Source organism: Genypterus blacodes, unplaced genomic scaffold, assembly GCF_046128005.1.
Source record: "Genypterus blacodes isolate CSIRO-AG114 ecotype Tasmania unplaced genomic scaffold, CSIRO-AGI_Gbla_v1 ptg000066l_1, whole genome shotgun sequence".
In the NCBI taxonomy this organism is placed as follows: Eukaryota; Metazoa; Chordata; class Actinopteri; order Ophidiiformes; family Ophidiidae; genus Genypterus; species Genypterus blacodes.
This window is the reverse complement of record NW_027466878.1, coordinates 233,786-250,590: the sequence shown is the minus strand read 5'-3', so window position 1 is coordinate 250,590 and position 16,805 is coordinate 233,786. Positions and strand designations below refer to the sequence as shown.

The 16,805-nt window shown below is 49.6% G+C and overlaps 2 protein-coding genes across 3 annotated transcripts in view; one reads left to right on the top strand and one right to left on the bottom strand.

Moving 5' to 3' along the window:
• The first annotated feature begins 253 nt into the window (after nt 1–253).
• On the top strand, nt 254–4,351 carry orc4 (origin recognition complex, subunit 4). The gene is made up of 14 exons (XM_076155221.1): nt 254–349; nt 1,055–1,119; nt 1,242–1,318; nt 1,397–1,487; nt 1,600–1,675; nt 1,764–1,849; nt 1,933–1,981; nt 2,067–2,218; nt 2,322–2,495; nt 3,100–3,186; nt 3,305–3,413; nt 3,497–3,592; nt 3,661–3,728; nt 3,808–4,351. The coding sequence occupies exons 2-14, from the start codon at nt 1,063–1,065 to the stop codon at nt 3,988–3,990; spliced, it is 1,305 nt and encodes a 434-aa protein (XP_076011336.1). The 5' UTR covers nt 254–349; nt 1,055–1,062; the 3' UTR covers nt 3,991–4,351.
• Nucleotides 4,352–6,769: 2,418 nt separating this feature from the next.
• Nucleotides 6,770–16,805, bottom strand: part of LOC143004383 (activin receptor type-2A-like) — a 31,003-nt gene continuing 20,967 nt past the window's right edge. For both annotated transcript variants that reach the window (XM_076155211.1, XM_076155212.1), the window contains exons 5-11: nt 13,116–13,259; nt 12,880–13,023; nt 11,563–11,708; nt 11,360–11,474; nt 10,809–10,947; nt 10,596–10,726; nt 6,770–9,993 (exon numbers count right to left, since the gene is read on the bottom strand). In XM_076155211.1, coding sequence (XP_076011326.1) covers nt 9,799–9,993; nt 10,596–10,726; nt 10,809–10,947; nt 11,360–11,474; nt 11,563–11,708; nt 12,880–13,023; nt 13,116–13,259 — 1,014 coding nt within the window. In that variant the 3' untranslated portion in view covers nt 6,770–9,798. The remainder of the gene's footprint in view (nt 9,994–10,595; nt 10,727–10,808; nt 10,948–11,359; nt 11,475–11,562; nt 11,709–12,879; nt 13,024–13,115; nt 13,260–16,805) is intronic.

The window sequence follows — 16,805 nt, the reverse complement described above, 5'->3', positions numbered from 1 at the left end:
CATCATTTTTGTAATTATTTGTTCAATTGCCCTCATGAGGCCAATCAGTGTGATTAAACAAACCTGAATTAATGTGAAAATAAACTTTTAAACAGGTAATTGCAACGACATACCACAAACAAAAACGTAATTGGTCAAACTAGAGCACAGGTTGTTAAGTGTAAAATTCTATTCTCTTCTGTTCTGTTGTGCTCTATTCGGTTCCATTCTATTCCGGAGCTCAGCCAATCAGGAGCGGAGTTGCGGTCAAAGCAGGAAGTGGAGCGGAAGTGTCATTAGTCGTGGAGCTCCTTTCCCGCGAACATTCAGACCTCTTAGCGCTCCGTCATAAACATCATACATTTTCCAGGTATGTACCGTTATTAATGTATACACACACGCTGCAAGATGACGTAATCCGCCAGTTTAAATGACCTAATGCAGGCTGCGATCACATGGTGTTCTATGAAGCGCGTGGAACCAAACTCCATTCAGGAAATACGCCAAATAAAATCATACGGGCAACTTGTTTTATGTATTTCCAACATAAACTAAGACATTTTATGAATTATTATCACCCTGTCTTTAATTCGGCTTACACATTACGTATGACAGCTGTAGCTTTGTAACTGTAAAGTCTCAACTTTAACACATCCACTTAGTCCCAACAGAGTCTCGTAGTAAACACGAGCAGTTTGAAGCAGGTCAAAGTGTTCGGGTAGAACCTGATCGACTGTTATCTTCAATCAATCAATCTTAAATATCTTACAAAAGGTCTGTTAACGTATTAACATATCAATGTAATCAATATAAGATTCATTTAGTTAGTTAGTTCAACACAAACAAACCTGCATATTGGTCCATTCTGAATATTGGATGTGATGATAAAGTGTGATTTTTTCCCCCTGCTGTTGATTATAATAATGCACTCTGACTCTTAAAGCACTTCAATGAAAGGACACATTTCATTCATTTTCATGGGATCTCATCTTGTACCCCTGGAGGTCCCAGCACCACACGTTGGGAACCCCCTGTCAAACTAATGTGACTGATTTCCACATGTTTTGTTGATCAGACTCCATAATGCCTAAGAGGAAGACAAATGAAGCTCCTCTGCCAGTAGGAGAATGCATCTCACAGGTCTGTATGTATAGTGACATATTCATCATTTAAATGACTTCATCATATATGTATTTTCATGTAATTCATTGCTGTGTTTTCTTCATCTTTGTATGATACTATGTTTTCTCCGTCATCTGCAGGCTCAGAGGATATTTAGGGAGAGATTTTGCCATCAGCAGGTCCCAGAGAGGGCAGAAGGAGTGGAAGCTCAACACAAGTATGTTTAATGAAGTCAGAGTGAGCTGGGTTTCCATTTGCATTGTGGGTGTTGTAGTCAAACCCTTTGCATTTCCAGGCACTTGCTGGAGCTGCTGAAGCGAACAGCTGTTCATGGCGAGAGCAACTCTGTTCTTATCGTCGGCCCCAGAGGAGCAGGGAAGACGATGGTGAGCTGCCGCCGCCGCCGCAGCCAGAATCCACATTAGAGGCAGAAAAATGGCCTTATGGGTAAAATGACTTCGGTTAACAATTCAGGCGTTTGCCTTTTTCTGCATTAAGCTGCTGAAATGTGTGCTGAGGGAGCTGCTGGAGGAAAAGGACGTGCAGAAGAACTTACTACAGGTTCATCTTAACGGTACACCCAATTTAAAGTTACACACACACACACACACAAATCTCTCTAACTGTAGATTTGAATGGGATGAATCTGTGGCCTCTTCTAGGTCTCCTCCAGACTGATGATAGGATAGCACTGAAAGAAATAACACGGCAGCTCCACCTGGAAAACGTTGTGGGCGACAAAGTGTTTGTAAGTATTCTGGAGGATGTTTGTGCTCAGTTTGAGTGATAGTGAGCCATAATGTGGTGAAATCCTCTTGTGTTTGATTTCAGGGCAGTTTTGCAGAGAATCTTGCTTTCCTCTTGGAGGCGCTGAAGAAAGGTTTGAGTGTAAACGACTCATTCTGTAGCTCTGCTTGTTGTGTGTTGGTTGTCACTGTAACTCGCCCGCTCTTCCTCCTCTCCAGGGGATCGCAGCAGCAGTCGTCCGGTGTTGTTCGTCCTGGATGAGTTCGACCTCTTCGCCCACCACAAGAACCAGACTCTGCTCTACAACCTGCTGGACGTCTCCCAGTCAGCTCAGGCCCCCGTCGCCGTGGTCGGCCTCACCGGCAGGCTGGTGGGCGTCTGCTCGCATTTGAACCGTTGATCAAAACCTCCATAATCTCACCGTCATCATTAAGCTCATACGTGTGTTGCTTTGTACACGGATTCCCATCCAGGATGTCCTGGAGCTGCTGGAGAAGCGGGTGAAGTCGCGGTTTTCCCACCGCCAGATCCACCTGCTGAGCAGCCCGACGTTCTGCCAGTACCTGGACCGGGTCCGAACCCAACTGAGCCTGCCGGACGGATTCCCGGACGGCAAGTTTTCCCAGGAGTGGAACGACGGCATCAAGGTGAAAGCGAGTGGCCGAACCCTGTGCTCAGTCTGAACGAGTCAAATTAGAAGAGATTAGACAGGAGTGCACGTAAAGTGGTCAATCACTTTAAGGCAGAAGTGGTGCTTTCAGGGTACGGAACTAAAAATACTTCATCATAATAAAGACGTCACATTTAGAGAGGCAGATGTAGACTGGATGAGACTTTGAGCAGCAGGGATTTGTGATGACTTCTGGCTGATTAAAAATATCTTTGAAATGGGAAAACAAATTTGAGCACTCAAAACTAACAATCAGAGTAGAATAGAATGGAATAATCATAAAAATGAGCTTGTGGTCGCTATAAATGTAACTAACTGTCCTTTAACATGAACATTGTGTTGAATTGTCCCTTGTTTTTAACTTGGATTTTAACAACCCTTCACCTGGAGAGGGCGCCAACACCCTAACAGCTGTGTGTGTGTGTGTGTGTGTGTGTGTGTGTGTGTGTGTGTGTGTGTGTGTGTGTGTGTGTGTGTGTGTGTGTGTGTGTGTGTGTGTGTGTGTGTGTGTGTGTGTGTGTGTGTGTGTGTGTGTGTGTGTGTGTGTGTGTGTGTGTGTGTGTGTGGTTTTCTCTCTTCAGACCTTGTGTGAAGACAAAGTGGCAGAGGAGGTTTTACAGCGACACTTTAACTCCAGCAAAGACTTTCGCTCCATGCACATGCTGCTAGTAAGAGCAACACACACACACACACACACACACACACCTTTAGTCTGTCATCATCAGTGACTAAAGCCTGAAATTCTTGATGTAAACATCTAACACCACCTATGTTTCTGCCATCCAGATGTTGTGTGTGAGTCGCGTCACCGTTGCCAAACCAGCGATCAAAGCGGCCGACTTGCTGGAGGCCAGCCGGCTGTGCACGGCAGACACCAACGCCAACATGCTGCACGGTACAAACCAAGCGTAGATAGGCTCAGATATGTGTGTGTGTGATGTCTTATTGTTCTGCTTAAGCTGATTTCTCTGCGTGCAGGTCTGTCCATCCTGGAGCTGTGCCTGATTATCGCCATGAAACATCTCAACGACATCTATGAGGGCGAGCCGTTCAACCTCCAAATGGTTCACAACGGTATGATGGATGCCTCACTTTCTTACTTAGAGGAGGGAACTGGAGCAGATGTGTGATTTTGTGTTTAGAGTTTAAGAAGTTCCTCCAGAGGAAATCCCACTCCTTGTACAACTTTGAGCAGCCCGTCATCATGAAGGTCCGTATGAACACTTTATCAGCTGGATCCATCCCGAAAGGTTCTCCGATAACCAAACTCTCTCCTGCCCGCTCCTCAGGCGTTCGAACATCTGCAGCAGTTGGAGCTGATCCGGCCGGCGGACGGCTCGGGGGCCAAGACGCAGAGGGAGTACCAGCTGATGAGGCTGATGCTGGACCACAGCCAGATCATGGCGGCCCTGCAGAGGTACCCACAATGCCCCACTGACGTCAAGCAGTGGGCCACGTCTGCGTTTGGTTAGGACTTTGCGTTGAGTTTGACAGTGACGTACGTGTTTCATACATTCATGCGCTCCAGAGTTCAGAGGCCAGAGGGAAGATTTTGGAAACTGACATTATTGGAGGGACTATGTCTACTTTGAGCCATCTCTTATCTGAAGTCTCCAGTCTTTGAATTCCACAGTGAACATCTGTAAATAGCTGGAGTTAGGTGCTTCCCTTGCTGCAGGCTGCCATCTAGTGGTGTATATCTGCCATCACCACCACTGGAAAATGCTGAGCTGTTGTAGCTTTTGACTCTTTGTACGCCCTCCTCATTAGTTTTTTTCTGATATCTATATGTGTACAGTTGTCATTACATATTTAATGTGAAATAAAGTTGTGTAAAGTACTGAATAAGTCTTACGTTCACCTATAAACCTGAAAGAATGTATGGGGATTTTAGTACTGAACATAGTAGAGTGGAGTGTGTAGAGAGACTTCTTCATCAAGCTCTGTCTTTACATCAAATTCATCTGAGTTAAATCAATGAAAAACAACATTCACAATCTAAAAACACATTTATTTACATCACGTGGATCACTTCAGCTGATAAAAACCACGACCGGCTGATTGTAGCCAGGAGTCACAGCGCTGATCAGGGATCGAGTCGTCTCCCCCCTGTGATAATGAGTTCAGGGTTCTTAAACATTGCTATGGTATAATACTTTAAGCCTTAAGGTTTAAGGGATATTCTCATTTCACTAGAACCCCCTGTGCCTACAGATCAGGAGGTCAAAGGTCAGAGGTGAGGGTCAGAAAAAAAACACTTTCCATCTTGAAATTGCAGACCAAAGTTTCTTGCCATCAATTTCACATTTTTTGCGTCGATCCAGCAAAACGACTTCCCCGTCATTCTAGAGAGGTTTTCAGTGGCGACCGATAGAAACCATCGGTTCACATTCCCACCTTTTTTCCAGCCTTGACAACAAGAAACCCTGTGAGCATCATTACGTCAGAGGCCATGTTGGCAGATCCTGGATCAGCGCTGCAACTCAGAGAATTATGGGATCAAAAAAAATGCTTGTAGTGTTTTTCTCTTTTTCTGTTCTTTTTGTAGAAAGATGGTCTGGGTGGCGAGGTCACTGGAGTTCAATGTTCCCTCTGTAATTCAGCGGGAGAGAGAGTGGGAGAGATTGAGATGCTGGAATGAAACATTTGTAGTGGATACTATTGCAGTTGCTCTTAATTTTGAAGAACCCATGGGAGGAAGGGAGGGAGGGGGGGATTCTTGAAAATAAAAGACTTCAGGGGACCCGGGAAGGCTCCTTGAGGAACGCCTTCAGGAGGAGCATTTCATTTTCCACGTCGAACAACAGATAAGTGCTTTCTTGGATTCCTTCCTTTCCGTTCTCCAATGAGCCTCGGGCCGTTTCCACAGCTCAACCTCGCTTAATCTTTGCGTAGAGTTTTTACACAGCAGGGACAAGCACCGCCGCTGAATCAACAAATCAATATAAATAAATATAAATGAATGTAGAGGAAACACTGAAGATCAACACGCACTTATAAAGACTCAGCTCTGAGAGTATATAGTTGATACAAGTATTTACGTTTTCAATGTCTGTACAGATCCAAGGCTGCTTAAAATAGTGGAGGGCGACAGGACACAAATGTTTCACTGGGGGGGGGAGGGGAGGGGGGTAATAACTGTATACGCACAGCAAAGCGGGCTGCTGGGCTCGGGGCACGCCGGCGCTGAGAAAACGGAAACACGCCACGCTGAGGGAACCATTCATACGCCTCTGAATCATCCAGATGGGGTCCCTCTGCCAGATACTGAGCTGCAGAGGCTGAAGTTATAGAATAGAATAGAATAAAGCCTGTCTGTCCTAACTTCAGCCTTTATTCAATCGTTTATTGAAATATCAGATCGTGAAGTTTTAAAGTGGAATTTCAATAGCAGAGGAGCGTTTTCAATCGTGTCCTTGGGGGAAAAAAGCTCCGGATTATTTGAGAGAGCGGTCTTGATTCGTAAGGCCGTTGTTGCAGGTCGGTTGTTGCTTTCTCACAAACGACCGCACAAACACGACCTGCATGAATGGGCGTCAGCGTGAGGCTTGTTTTTTTTTTTCTATTTTCTTCAGCGACATGGGGCACAATCACACAAAACCAGTCGAACGCCAAGCCCTCTAAATGTACACGGGGCTCAATCCATCAACGTACACAATACTGGAATCTGGGGAGTCTGAAGAAGAAAAACATTCATTCTCGGTCATTTTTGTCCATAGATTGAGTAGAAAGAAGCACGTTACAGTATATATCTTTTCTTTTTGAATTAATGAAAGTATTTCCTGAATTAAAACTGAAAGCCCCGCCCTCCCTCCCTCCCTCCCCTCCCCTTCCCACCCAACCCCAACAACAACAACAACAACAACAACAACCACAACGAGCTCAGATTCCCCGAAAACCTCCAGGCCTGTAAATTAAAAAATAAATACAACATATCAATATGCAAGGTCACGGATTAAAAAACAAAAAACAAAACAAATTAAAATGCTACAAGTTATTCATGTGTGTGTGTGTGTGTGTGTGTGTGTGTGCGTGCGTGTGTATCTTGAGAGTCACTCCTGCAGCTGATCCTACAGAAGTGTAGGGTTGTTTGCGGCACTGGTTGCATATAACTCGCAAGAACTTAGAAAAGCATAGTACTGATTCCCTGAATGGTGTTTTTGTGATCTGGGTCGGTTTCACGGGCGCACGTCAAAGTCCAGCCGCCGCCGCCGCCGCCGCTAACGGGACCGAACCAGTCCTCCTCCTCCGTCCACCTCAACTCTGGCACGCTTTGTTTTTTTTGTTTTTTTGCTGTGACTCTCAGCCACTTTGGCAGGTAACCAAGCAACATGTGGAGGCTTGCTTTGCCTTTTTTTTTTTTTGTAGAAAGTCCAGTTGGCTGGTGGGAAATACTGCTGAGTGATTTCTTTCTTTCAATAATCTTCTAACACTGGTGGTTTTCATTGCATTTGTGCCGTGTCGTCATTCTACAGCACTATGACTCCACTCTGACTCCCCTGACGCCCACAGGACGGCTCCACACTCTGCTCTGACTCCCGTTCTATGTCCCCCCCCCCCAACGAGTGAGGTAGTACTTTGCACTTTTGATCGGCTGCAGACTGCTGGGTCGTGGTCGGCAGGGAACCGGACGGCGTTTTTGTTTTTGGCGGTCCGGCTGCAGCCAAGGATCTTTGCATACCGATGATACCTGGTTCACTGACACACAGCAGCGGCGAGACAAAAAGACAGCCAGATGTCGACGCCAACATCATTTGTGCTACACTAAGTAAAGAACAAAACGATGGCTTTGAATTCCTATGTGTTTGCTGTAGTGTTGTTGTCGTCCCAGCACCCTGACCCAAACGATGCAAACGTCCTAATCTGTCTAATTGTTGATGGTTTAACACGCCGAAGGGAAGATTCCTCCTCTGTAACGCTCCTGCGCCGGAGCCCGACAACTGGGAAGAATGTAAATGCACCGCACGTGACCTCTGACCTCGCTGCCTTGACTCTTTTGACGGCGCTCGACTTTAGAAACGGCGTCCCCGTGAAACCGAACCCAAAGCTTGAGGAGAGACTGCGGGTTTTTGCCGGCACCAGTGTTCCGATGTCCCCGGAGGAAAGAAAAGACTCAAACTGTCGCCGCCGCCACCGCCACGTTGACAACGGTGACGGCAACAAATACATCCTTTTTGCCTGACATCTACAAGAGTTAACTACTATGGACACATAGTAATGGCACCAGGATGAGAGAGAGAGCGAGAGAGAGAGAGAGAGAGAAGAGAGGAAGAGAAGAGGAAGAGAGAGAGATTCTTTGTCTCTGCTTTGTGTGTCTGTTTTTTTTGTGTTTAGCTGAACTGTTTTTGAACGCAACGAGCACGACAAAAGCAAGAGACGAGGCGGGAGAAAGAGAGAGAAAGAGAGAGAAAGAGAGAGAGGAGGTACTCAAGTCGAGAGAGGGAGGCAAGGAAGAGAGGAGGCTTGAGAGTTGGTGGCGAGTAGCAAAGATTCCTGAGGCGTATCGAATGTGAGCGGGAAACTGTTGACGGTGATCCAAAACAGGTGTGTGTGTGTGTGTGTGTGTGAGAGTGTGTGTGTGTGTGCAGTTATTAAAATCAGAAAGCAAGCTGGCTCAGCTAAATATAGTTTCAGAAGTAGGTCTGGGTACGCGTTCTCTAAAGCAGACTCCAGAGCTCACAGGCTTGATGTTCATCTGCAGTCTGAAGAAGAAGAAGAAGAAGAACCTCGTACTTCAGCACGGATACCAAACATGACAGTGTGTTGTCATAGTAACCAGCACCAAATCCAGAGGTACACACACACTGAATAGAGACTGGATATCAAGATCTCATGGCCAAAATGATGATGATCGTCAGCGATAGATATTATTACTCCTTTGACGGTCGACACGGCAAACAAAGAATAAAAACACTTAAAACCAACTTAACTTCATCATAGGGGAGGGGGGGGGGAAGCTTTTCTCCCTTTAGACAAAAGGAAAAGATCCAAACTAAAACAACAGGAAAAGAAATTCACCTTGAAATAAACAAAACAAAAAAAGACTGATGGGGTTAAAAAAGAAACGGTCAGTCAGAAAATAACAACGTGGAAGAAAAAAGGTGAAGCGAGAGAGAGAGAGAGAGAGAGAGAGAGGCAGAGAGAGAGAGAGAGAGAGAGAGAGAGAGAGGCAGAGAGGCAGAGAGAGAGAGAGAGACAGAGAGAGAGAGAGGCAGAGAGCGAGAGAGAGGAGATCGAGAATGAGCCGAAAGAAAAAGGAGGGGGAGGGGGGGAGAGGAACGCTTCTTACGGCGTCGGTGGCGATGTGAAATCAAGGCGGCGTCGCCCCGCGGGCGTCGCGGTCGACGGCAGATCGGTTGTAGGTCTGTGGTGCAGAGGGTGAGCTGAGTGGAGAGGGACTCATCTAATCTGTGTCCGTCTGAACTGAGGTATACCTGGTTGAAGGAGGTTCATGGTTTCTTTTTTTAATCGTCGTAATGCTTGAGAATGGACCCCTCCCCCTCCCCCCCCTCCCCCTCACCCCCTTAAAGTAAGCTCCGTCACCAAGGTGTCTGGGTCCATGATACACGTATGTACAGCAGCATTACACTAGAAACATTCAGAAGCCGTTGCTTATTGGCAGAACGATAGTCGTTTCTTCAAAAAACGCACACGAGAAAAAACAGCAAATGTATGGAGAGCCGCTTTGCTCCTCTTGACTTTTTTTTGTTTGTTTTGTTTTCCTTTACACTAAAATGCAGAGAGTCCTGTGAAACCCCTCAGTGAGGTCGTCTCTCTCTGTAGAACCCCCCCCTCCCCTGTGTGTGTGTGTGTGTGTGTGTGTGTGTGTGTGTCTGTGTGTGTCTGTGTGTGTGCGTATAAAAACAATATGATGATAAAAGTGTTCTTGTTGTGGAGAGTCGGCGTCCCGGTGCGCCCCGCCCGCCCGCTCCGTCAGCCCGGGGGGGGCGCGCTTGGTTTGTGGTAAATATCCTGAATCGTTTTGCCCGGGGTGAGACGGGTCGGACCGCCGTGTCACACAAATGCAATCAAGCACCCAAATCCAACTGAGGTGGATTATCAGCTGATGCGGTGAGGTGAGGTGGGCACAGGGAGTTTCCTGAAGGCGAGGAGCCGCCCGCACTTAAAGGAACCCAGAGACAAAAACGGGACAAAACCGGGAAAATGAAAAAAGGAGAAAGGAAAGACGAAACACTCCGCCGACCAACCAGGGTCGGCCGTTCATCCCCTCGTGTCGATCCAGCGCGCCCTCCGCCCGCTCGTCAGGGGGGCGGGGCAGATCATAAGCTGGACTCCTTGGGCGGCAGGTCCACGTTGGTCACCATGGTGACCACGGTGACGATCTCCTCGGGGCCGACGGCGGGGCCCAGGCGCTGCATTTGGCCGATGCGTTCCTCCACGCAGCCGGCGGACAGGCGGGCCTCGGCCTCGTGGTCCCAACAGTCCTCGATGGTTTCACACAGCATGGCCAGACCCTGAGGGACACCGGCACACAAATGTTACCTGTCAAGTGTGTGTGTGTGTGTGTGCGTGAGTGTGTGTTTGTGTGTGTGAGAAAGAATGTGTGTGTATGTGTTTGTGTGTGTGTGTGTGTGTGTGTGTGAGTGAGTGACAGAGTGTGTGTGTGTGAGTGAGAGAGAGAGTGTGTGAGTGAGTGAGAAAGGGTGTGTTTGTGCGAGTGAGTGAGAGAGAGTGTGTGTGTGAGTGAGTGTGTGAGTGAGTGAGTGAGAAAGAGAGTGTGTGTGAGTGTGTGAGTGAGTGAGTGAGAAAGAGAGTGTGTGTGAGTGCGTGAGAGAGAGGGTGTGTGTGCGAGTGTGTGAGTGAGAGAGTGAGAGAGTGAGAGTGTGAGTGTGAGTGTGTGAGTGAGAGAGAGCGAGAGAGTGAGCGAGAGAGTGAGCGAGAGAGTGAGCGAGTGAGCGAGAGAGTGAGTGAGCGAGAGAGTGAGAGAGCGAGAGAGCGAGAGAGAGAGAGCGAGAGAGAGAGAGCGAGAGAGAGAGAGCGAGAGAGAGAGAGCGAGAGAGAGAGAGCGAGAGCGAGAGAGAGAGAGCGAGAGAGAGCTCCCAGTTCCAGGACTCACAGCGTGTTTCTGCCAGCAGTCCCTCAGACAGGGCCTCAGCTTCTTGTGCACCACCACATCCTGCATGTCCTCCAGAGACGGGTGTTGACCTGCTTCCTCCTCAAACGGCAGCATGTACTCGTCCAGCGGGCCTGAAGGGGGCACAACACACCGGTGTCACAGAGCTCCTGGTATGAACTGAACCCTGTAAAGTTTTCCGTGCTCCGCCCTCACCGTCCGCCGCCGTGCAGCGAGCCGCCAGCTCCCAGAGGACCAGGCCGAAGGCGTACATGTCGATGCGCAGGAAGGAGTCACGTTGGAAGTTGATGGCTCCCTCCAGGACTTCAGGGGCCATGTATCTACGGGTGCCCACCTAACAGGGCAGAGAAGAAGAGGTCAGGGGGGGGCGGCACAAGAAAAGCAGGAAGAAAAGCAGGACGCAGCTCTCAGAGGTGCTGAGGCGGCGAAACGCGACGCTGGTCACTGACCGATGCAGCTGCTTACTTGGCAGCTGATGCCTCAAACTCCCAAACAGTGAATCGGCTCAAATGAATGAGATTTCTGCATGCAGAGGATTATTATCACTCTTCTCTTCTTCTTCAATCTATTTTAAAACAAAGCCTTTTTGCTTTTTGTCAGTTTGGTGCTCGGGGGGGAAACTCAAGCTAAGGACCAAAACAACAAAGGGAGAAAAGTTTGCGATTGTGCTCGACAGGCCGATCGATTGATTGACTAATATAAATTTCTATGAGCCTCGTCTGCCAGCTGGTGTGTGTGCAGTGTACCTGTCCGTGTGTGTCCCCGGCTGATTTCCCAGCCTCAAACTTCAGGGCGAGGCCAAAGTCTGCTATGCAAGCCGTCAGGTTGGTCTTCAGCAGAACGTTCTTACTCTTGATGTCCCTGTGACAGCGACAGAGACAAAGCCAGGCGTTGGAAACGTGACAAAGTGAACCTGACCTCAGAGTCCCCCGGCGTTCTGTGAGCGCACCTGTGAGCGACGGAGGGCTTGTGTCCGTCTTTGTGTCCCGGGATGTCCTCGTGCAGGTAGGCCAGGCCGCGGGCCGTCGTCTGGGCGATGTGGCACAGCTCGCTCCACGACACCACGTTGGCCTTCAGGAAGTCGGTCAGCGAGCCCTGCAGGGGAGAGGAAACGTGTTCTCCTGGATTATTCTTCACCAAAACAAACAAACAAACAAACAAACAAACAAACTTGCATCTCTTTCAGAAAAGTACTGATCCTTAATATCATCAGATGTTAGTGACAGAACAGAATCACGACTCAGCAGATCTGAGATCATGACCATCCTCTCCTCATTCCTATGGAGCGGTCCGCGTCTCCATGGCAACAACAACGTTTCCAATTAATGGGAGGTCACTGAAGCTGGTGGGTAATATCAGATTCCTCACAGAAGTCTGAATTCTGAAGCGTTAAGGTGAAGCGGGGCGTTCTGTTAGCTAGCTGAGAGTTTAGAGAGAGTTTACTGTCAGTGATTAAAGGATGGTTGAAGTCGTGCGGCCTTTGTGACGAGGATATCCCTGTTCCTCTGCGTTGCGCTCACATTATACCGTGACACAGCTGACACCAGATTCCAGCGAGTTATTGTTCTGGATGAACGACACGCCTCTGATAAATGCTCCCCATTCATTTAGCGTCCTGCTAACGCCGCGCTCCCTCATTGTTCTCTAATCTGGATTTATCAAAGGGAGGCTTATTGAGTGAGCGCACACACACACACACACACACACACACACACACACACACACACACACACACACACACACTATTTCCTTCAATTCCAGATTGACATTTTTCCCGTTCTGACAGCTGCCTCGTGTGTTTGTGTGTGTGTGTGTGAGTCATGCGCACGCTCACGTGTCAACACACACAAACACACACACACCTTTACAAGGAAAACAAACAAACACCACCGCAAATATCACAATTGACATTTCAAGCCGAACACTGGAGTGTGGCCGGTCTGAGTCCCTGACCTCTATCTGACCTCTATCTGACCTCTATGTGCCGTCTCTGTTCTTACATCATGTGTGCCTCATACAAGGTCACTTCTCACAAAGCCACAGACGGCTGCAGTTCTCCTTAAACACCACTAGAGGGCACACAGCTCTCACAGGAACGCCAGCAGGTCCGTGGCCCAGTTTGGAGACAAACACGATCGCGTGTACGCGCTGATTGGAGTGCAAACATCCAATCAGAGAAGGCGAGTAAACACAAACAACAAACACTGAGAGAGTAAAGCGACAGAGAGAGCTCAGATGAGTGAAGCCCCTCTGTGAGCCTGGTTACCTTCTCATGGTAGGAGGTGATGAGCCACAGCTCCAAGTCCAGGTTGTTGTTCCTCTTCTCCACGCCGATGAAGTTGAGGATGTTCTCGTGCTTCATGCCGCACACGCTGTACATCTCGTACTCGTTCTGCCACGACAACTTGTCCTGCGGGGGGACGAGAGGGGAAGGGCATTATGGGAAAGGTAAAAGGTGAGGCGGCGGCTCCGTTCTAAGAGAAGGTGGCGTCCGTCTCTGACCTGGATGGGGAAGATCTTCACCGCTACATAGTCGTTGAGCAGCTGGGCCTTCCACACGCAGCCGAAGCGCCCCCTGGCTTTCATCTCGATGAGCTGCAGCGGCTTCTGTCCCACCACGGGGGACGGGGGCGAGGGCCCTGGATCCTGGAGACAGAGAGACAGAGAGACAGAGAGACAGAGACAGAGAGACAGAGAGTGAGAGAGAGAGAGAGAGAGAGAGAGAGAGAGAGAGAACACAGTTTGAGTTTCTGGTTATTTGCTATTATTAGTTGGCTTCACACTGAAACACTTCTGACTCTGCAGAATCATCTTCACACCTAAAATCATCCTCAACGCTCATTTCTCTCTCCTTCATTTTTACGAGTTTGATGATTGCACTTTAGGCCGTCGGGTTTCAATGTTCTGACTATTTAATTTCCCTGCTCAGCTCGTTGGAGGCGAGGACGCAGCGTTACGAGGAGGCAGCGTTACGAGGAGGCAGCGTCCGGCTTCTTCACTTGAAATCAAATTCAAATTAGGGAAAAGGTTCTCGCCTTGATTAACCTCCGACAAGGTCAACCAGCATCCCAGTGGTCAACAGACAGAAGACGCATCGAAACAAACCAGCATGCGTGCATCCCGTGTGTGTGTGTGTGTGTGTGTGTGTGTGTGCGCGTGTGTGTGTGTGCGTGCTTCCATGCTGATCCTGTATAAACAAAAGCAGAAGCGAGGAAGCAAAGTGTTCCAAATCTAAAGTAGGTTAAACACAGCTGGCGATTGGGATTAAGCCGCTCGCTCTCACGTGCGGCTTGGCAGAGAAGCACAGAGGGCGAGCGAGGATAGAGAGAGCGAGAGAGAGTGGGGGGGGGGGGGTTAAATAGAAGCATGCAGTGAGTGGAATCACATTTCCAGAGGATAAAAGGTAGAGGAGGACGAGGAGGACGTGACTGATGGCCTGCGATGAAACCGGAGAAGCGTTGGCGAGCTGCTACATCTTCAACATTCTTCCACGTCGCCGCTGTCGGCGAGGAGGAGACGGGAAGTCTTTCAATCTGTGCGGCGGTGGGGGAATTGTTCATGTTTTTACTTGAGCGGGAGTCAAAACGTGGCGAGGCCCCGATGAGCTGCAGCGTGTTCAAAGACCCCGAGGGAGCGTTTCAACACCGAGACGATGAGGTTGATCACAATGAGAGAAGAGAGGAAAGAAGAAGAAGAAAGACTCCCATCTCACGTCAAGGCACCGGGTTCAACACTTCGTCTCTCCACTGCACGGGAGCCACACACACACACACACACACGGCGGGGAGTCTACCCGCCGTGAGAAACCAAACGAGGTGCAGCAGCAGCAGCAGCTCGACCTGGCAGAGGCGTGACAGCGTCTCGCTGCAGGAGCAATCATACAAAAAGACAAAAAACTGGGAGAACCGACTTCGGCTTTTGCCACAAGTCCCGACAGGACGGCTGCTACACAATCCAGACGCACAGAGAGAAGTTGGTGTTTCTGGCTTCTCTCCCTGTTATGACTGTGAGTTCTAAAGCAGCCCGGGGGGTCACCCACTTTGACCTTTACTACAGAACAATGACATCGTGTCTAGGCGTGGCCGCCAACGGTCGTGGAGACGTCGTCATTCCGGCGAGGCGAGAAGACTGACTGACACGTCAAAGGAGCTGGAGCTGGATGATGCGTCCTCACGACACCTTTGCTGCTTCATAATCCTTCGCCACAGCGTTTAGTTCCTGGTTTGGTTGGTTGGTTTCCACCGTGGGAGCGTTTTGGCCAGAGGAAGGTGGGATTTTCCAGCTTGGGAGCGGAGGATCGGAGGGCGAGTTGACGTGTTTGCCTAAAGGCTTCTTGTCTCTAGCGGAGAGCTGCGAGGTAGACCTGCTGTCTCTGCGCACGCCGGCCAAACCGCAGGGGAAAATTAGCCGCCGCCTTGTCGCTCGGGCCACATCGCAAAGAGGAGAACCAACAACCAGGAGTTGGCGAAGAATTCACACCACAGTCGGAGACGGCCGAGTTTTCCCTTCAAACTTGCTTCACTTAGTCAAATGTATCTCTCAACCGCAGTAAGACGGCAGAGAGGACACATCACACGCTTTGAGAAGAGCAAAGAACAACCATTACATCATCCTTCATCAGTCCGCATCGGCCCCGCAGGGGTCAGAGGTCGCTGGCGACCGCGTTTGAATGAACGATCCTGGCAACGGTCACCAGAGAGTTGTGTCCCGTCCAGCCTGGTGAGTGATTGTCGGTGCTTGGCGTCAGGTTGTTGTAATTTCAGACGCAGCCCTCGCCTCTGGTGTGAACTTCGATATAAAACTGGCACCCGGCGCGCTGTGATCTTGTTTCTCTCAGTTTAGACTCTTAACGTGCCAAAAGGAGACGGCATTAAAGAGAATACAGGCAGTTCTGCGTCGCCGCCACAGATGGCCCCCAGAAACCCAGTGTTCATCCACGCCGCCGCTACCGCTCGGGTTACATAAGGTACACAAGCACCGGGGCTCAGCGGGGAACCAGGGAAATACATGTTCTCAGACACACACACACACACACACACACACACACACACACACACACACACACACACACACACACACACACACACACACACACACACACACACACACACACACACACACACACACACACACACACACACACACGGGTCTGTGGTGAAGAAAGGTTCAGGCGTTTTGATTCCTGCTCACTATTGAGCGCGGGGAATGTCGGTCAGCCGGGGGCGCTTCAGTGGGAACGCGAAGTCGTGCGTCTCGACAACAACAATCTCCAGCGCGTGTCCGAGACGATAAGCACGAGGCGGGCGCCAATCACAACGCCAGGCGAGTGAAGGATCGCTGACGGACGCGTCACATCGAGCAGCCAGCATTGTTCCAGGTCACAATGGAAGTCGTCAACATGTCTGCAGAAACACCTAAAAAAAATGTCTTTCTGTACTTCAGCTGCTCGGTGATTGAAGGCATTCAGATGTTGATGCTGTTGTTGGCGCAGAGGAACAATAGCTGTAATGTCAAGTCTCTCCTTTCTGCGTTTTGCCGCCTGCACGGCTCTCAGCCACCGTGTGAATCATCCCTATATAATCACAAATGTCACCAAGACAAACGTTGTGTCGCGTCCGTGACGCTGGGATAAATATGCGACTGGGATCACAGCGTGGATGAGAACAACCGTGCCTGAAAGGAAGTCTGCCACGCCGGAAATACCAGCCGTGTTCAAGGTTACCACACACAACTCCTTAATAAGTCCTCAGAACTGAGAGGGGGGAGCGTTCCTGCACAGGTCCTGTGCCTGGCAACAGAAGTGACGACATCTGATGGTGATTTAGCAAAGAAAGTGCAAACAGACGGGGCCGGGGGTACGGCGACGGTCTGTCACCTCAGAGCGCCATTGTTGCAACAGAACTCTGCCAGAGCTAAATGTCAACTCAAGACTCAGTTGTGCTACGGAACTCTTTCTGCAGGTTCGGCTCTCTCTCTGCTCTTCCTGTAACTCCCGCCCTCCCTCCCTGCCTCGCGGGACTTGGCCGGTCGGAGGTGGCCCGGCCTTGGCCCCGGCCAGGCGTCCCCCCCCTCGGGAGTCACCCGATCCCTTGTCCGATCCGCAGGGCGCCACGGCCTCAAACGGGGGCGCATTACACTTTGTCAGCAGACCACAGGAAACCGGAAAACAAAATCTGCTGCTTCACGCCATTC

What these genes read in the sequence shown, in the direction of transcription:
- orc4 (XM_076155221.1), top strand. Translation starts at nt 1,063, where the DNA reads ATGCCTAAGAGGAAGACAAATGAAGCTCCTCTGCCAGTAGGAGAATGC. An exon ending in TAGGAGAATGCATCTCACAG is followed by an intron (nt 1,120 to 1,241) that starts GTCTGTATGTAT and finishes CGTCATCTGCAG; the next exon opens with GCTCAGAGGATATTTAGGGA. An exon ending in CAACGCCAACATGCTGCACG is followed by an intron (nt 3,414 to 3,496) that starts GTACAAACCAAG and finishes CTCTGCGTGCAG; the next exon opens with GTCTGTCCATCCTGGAGCTG.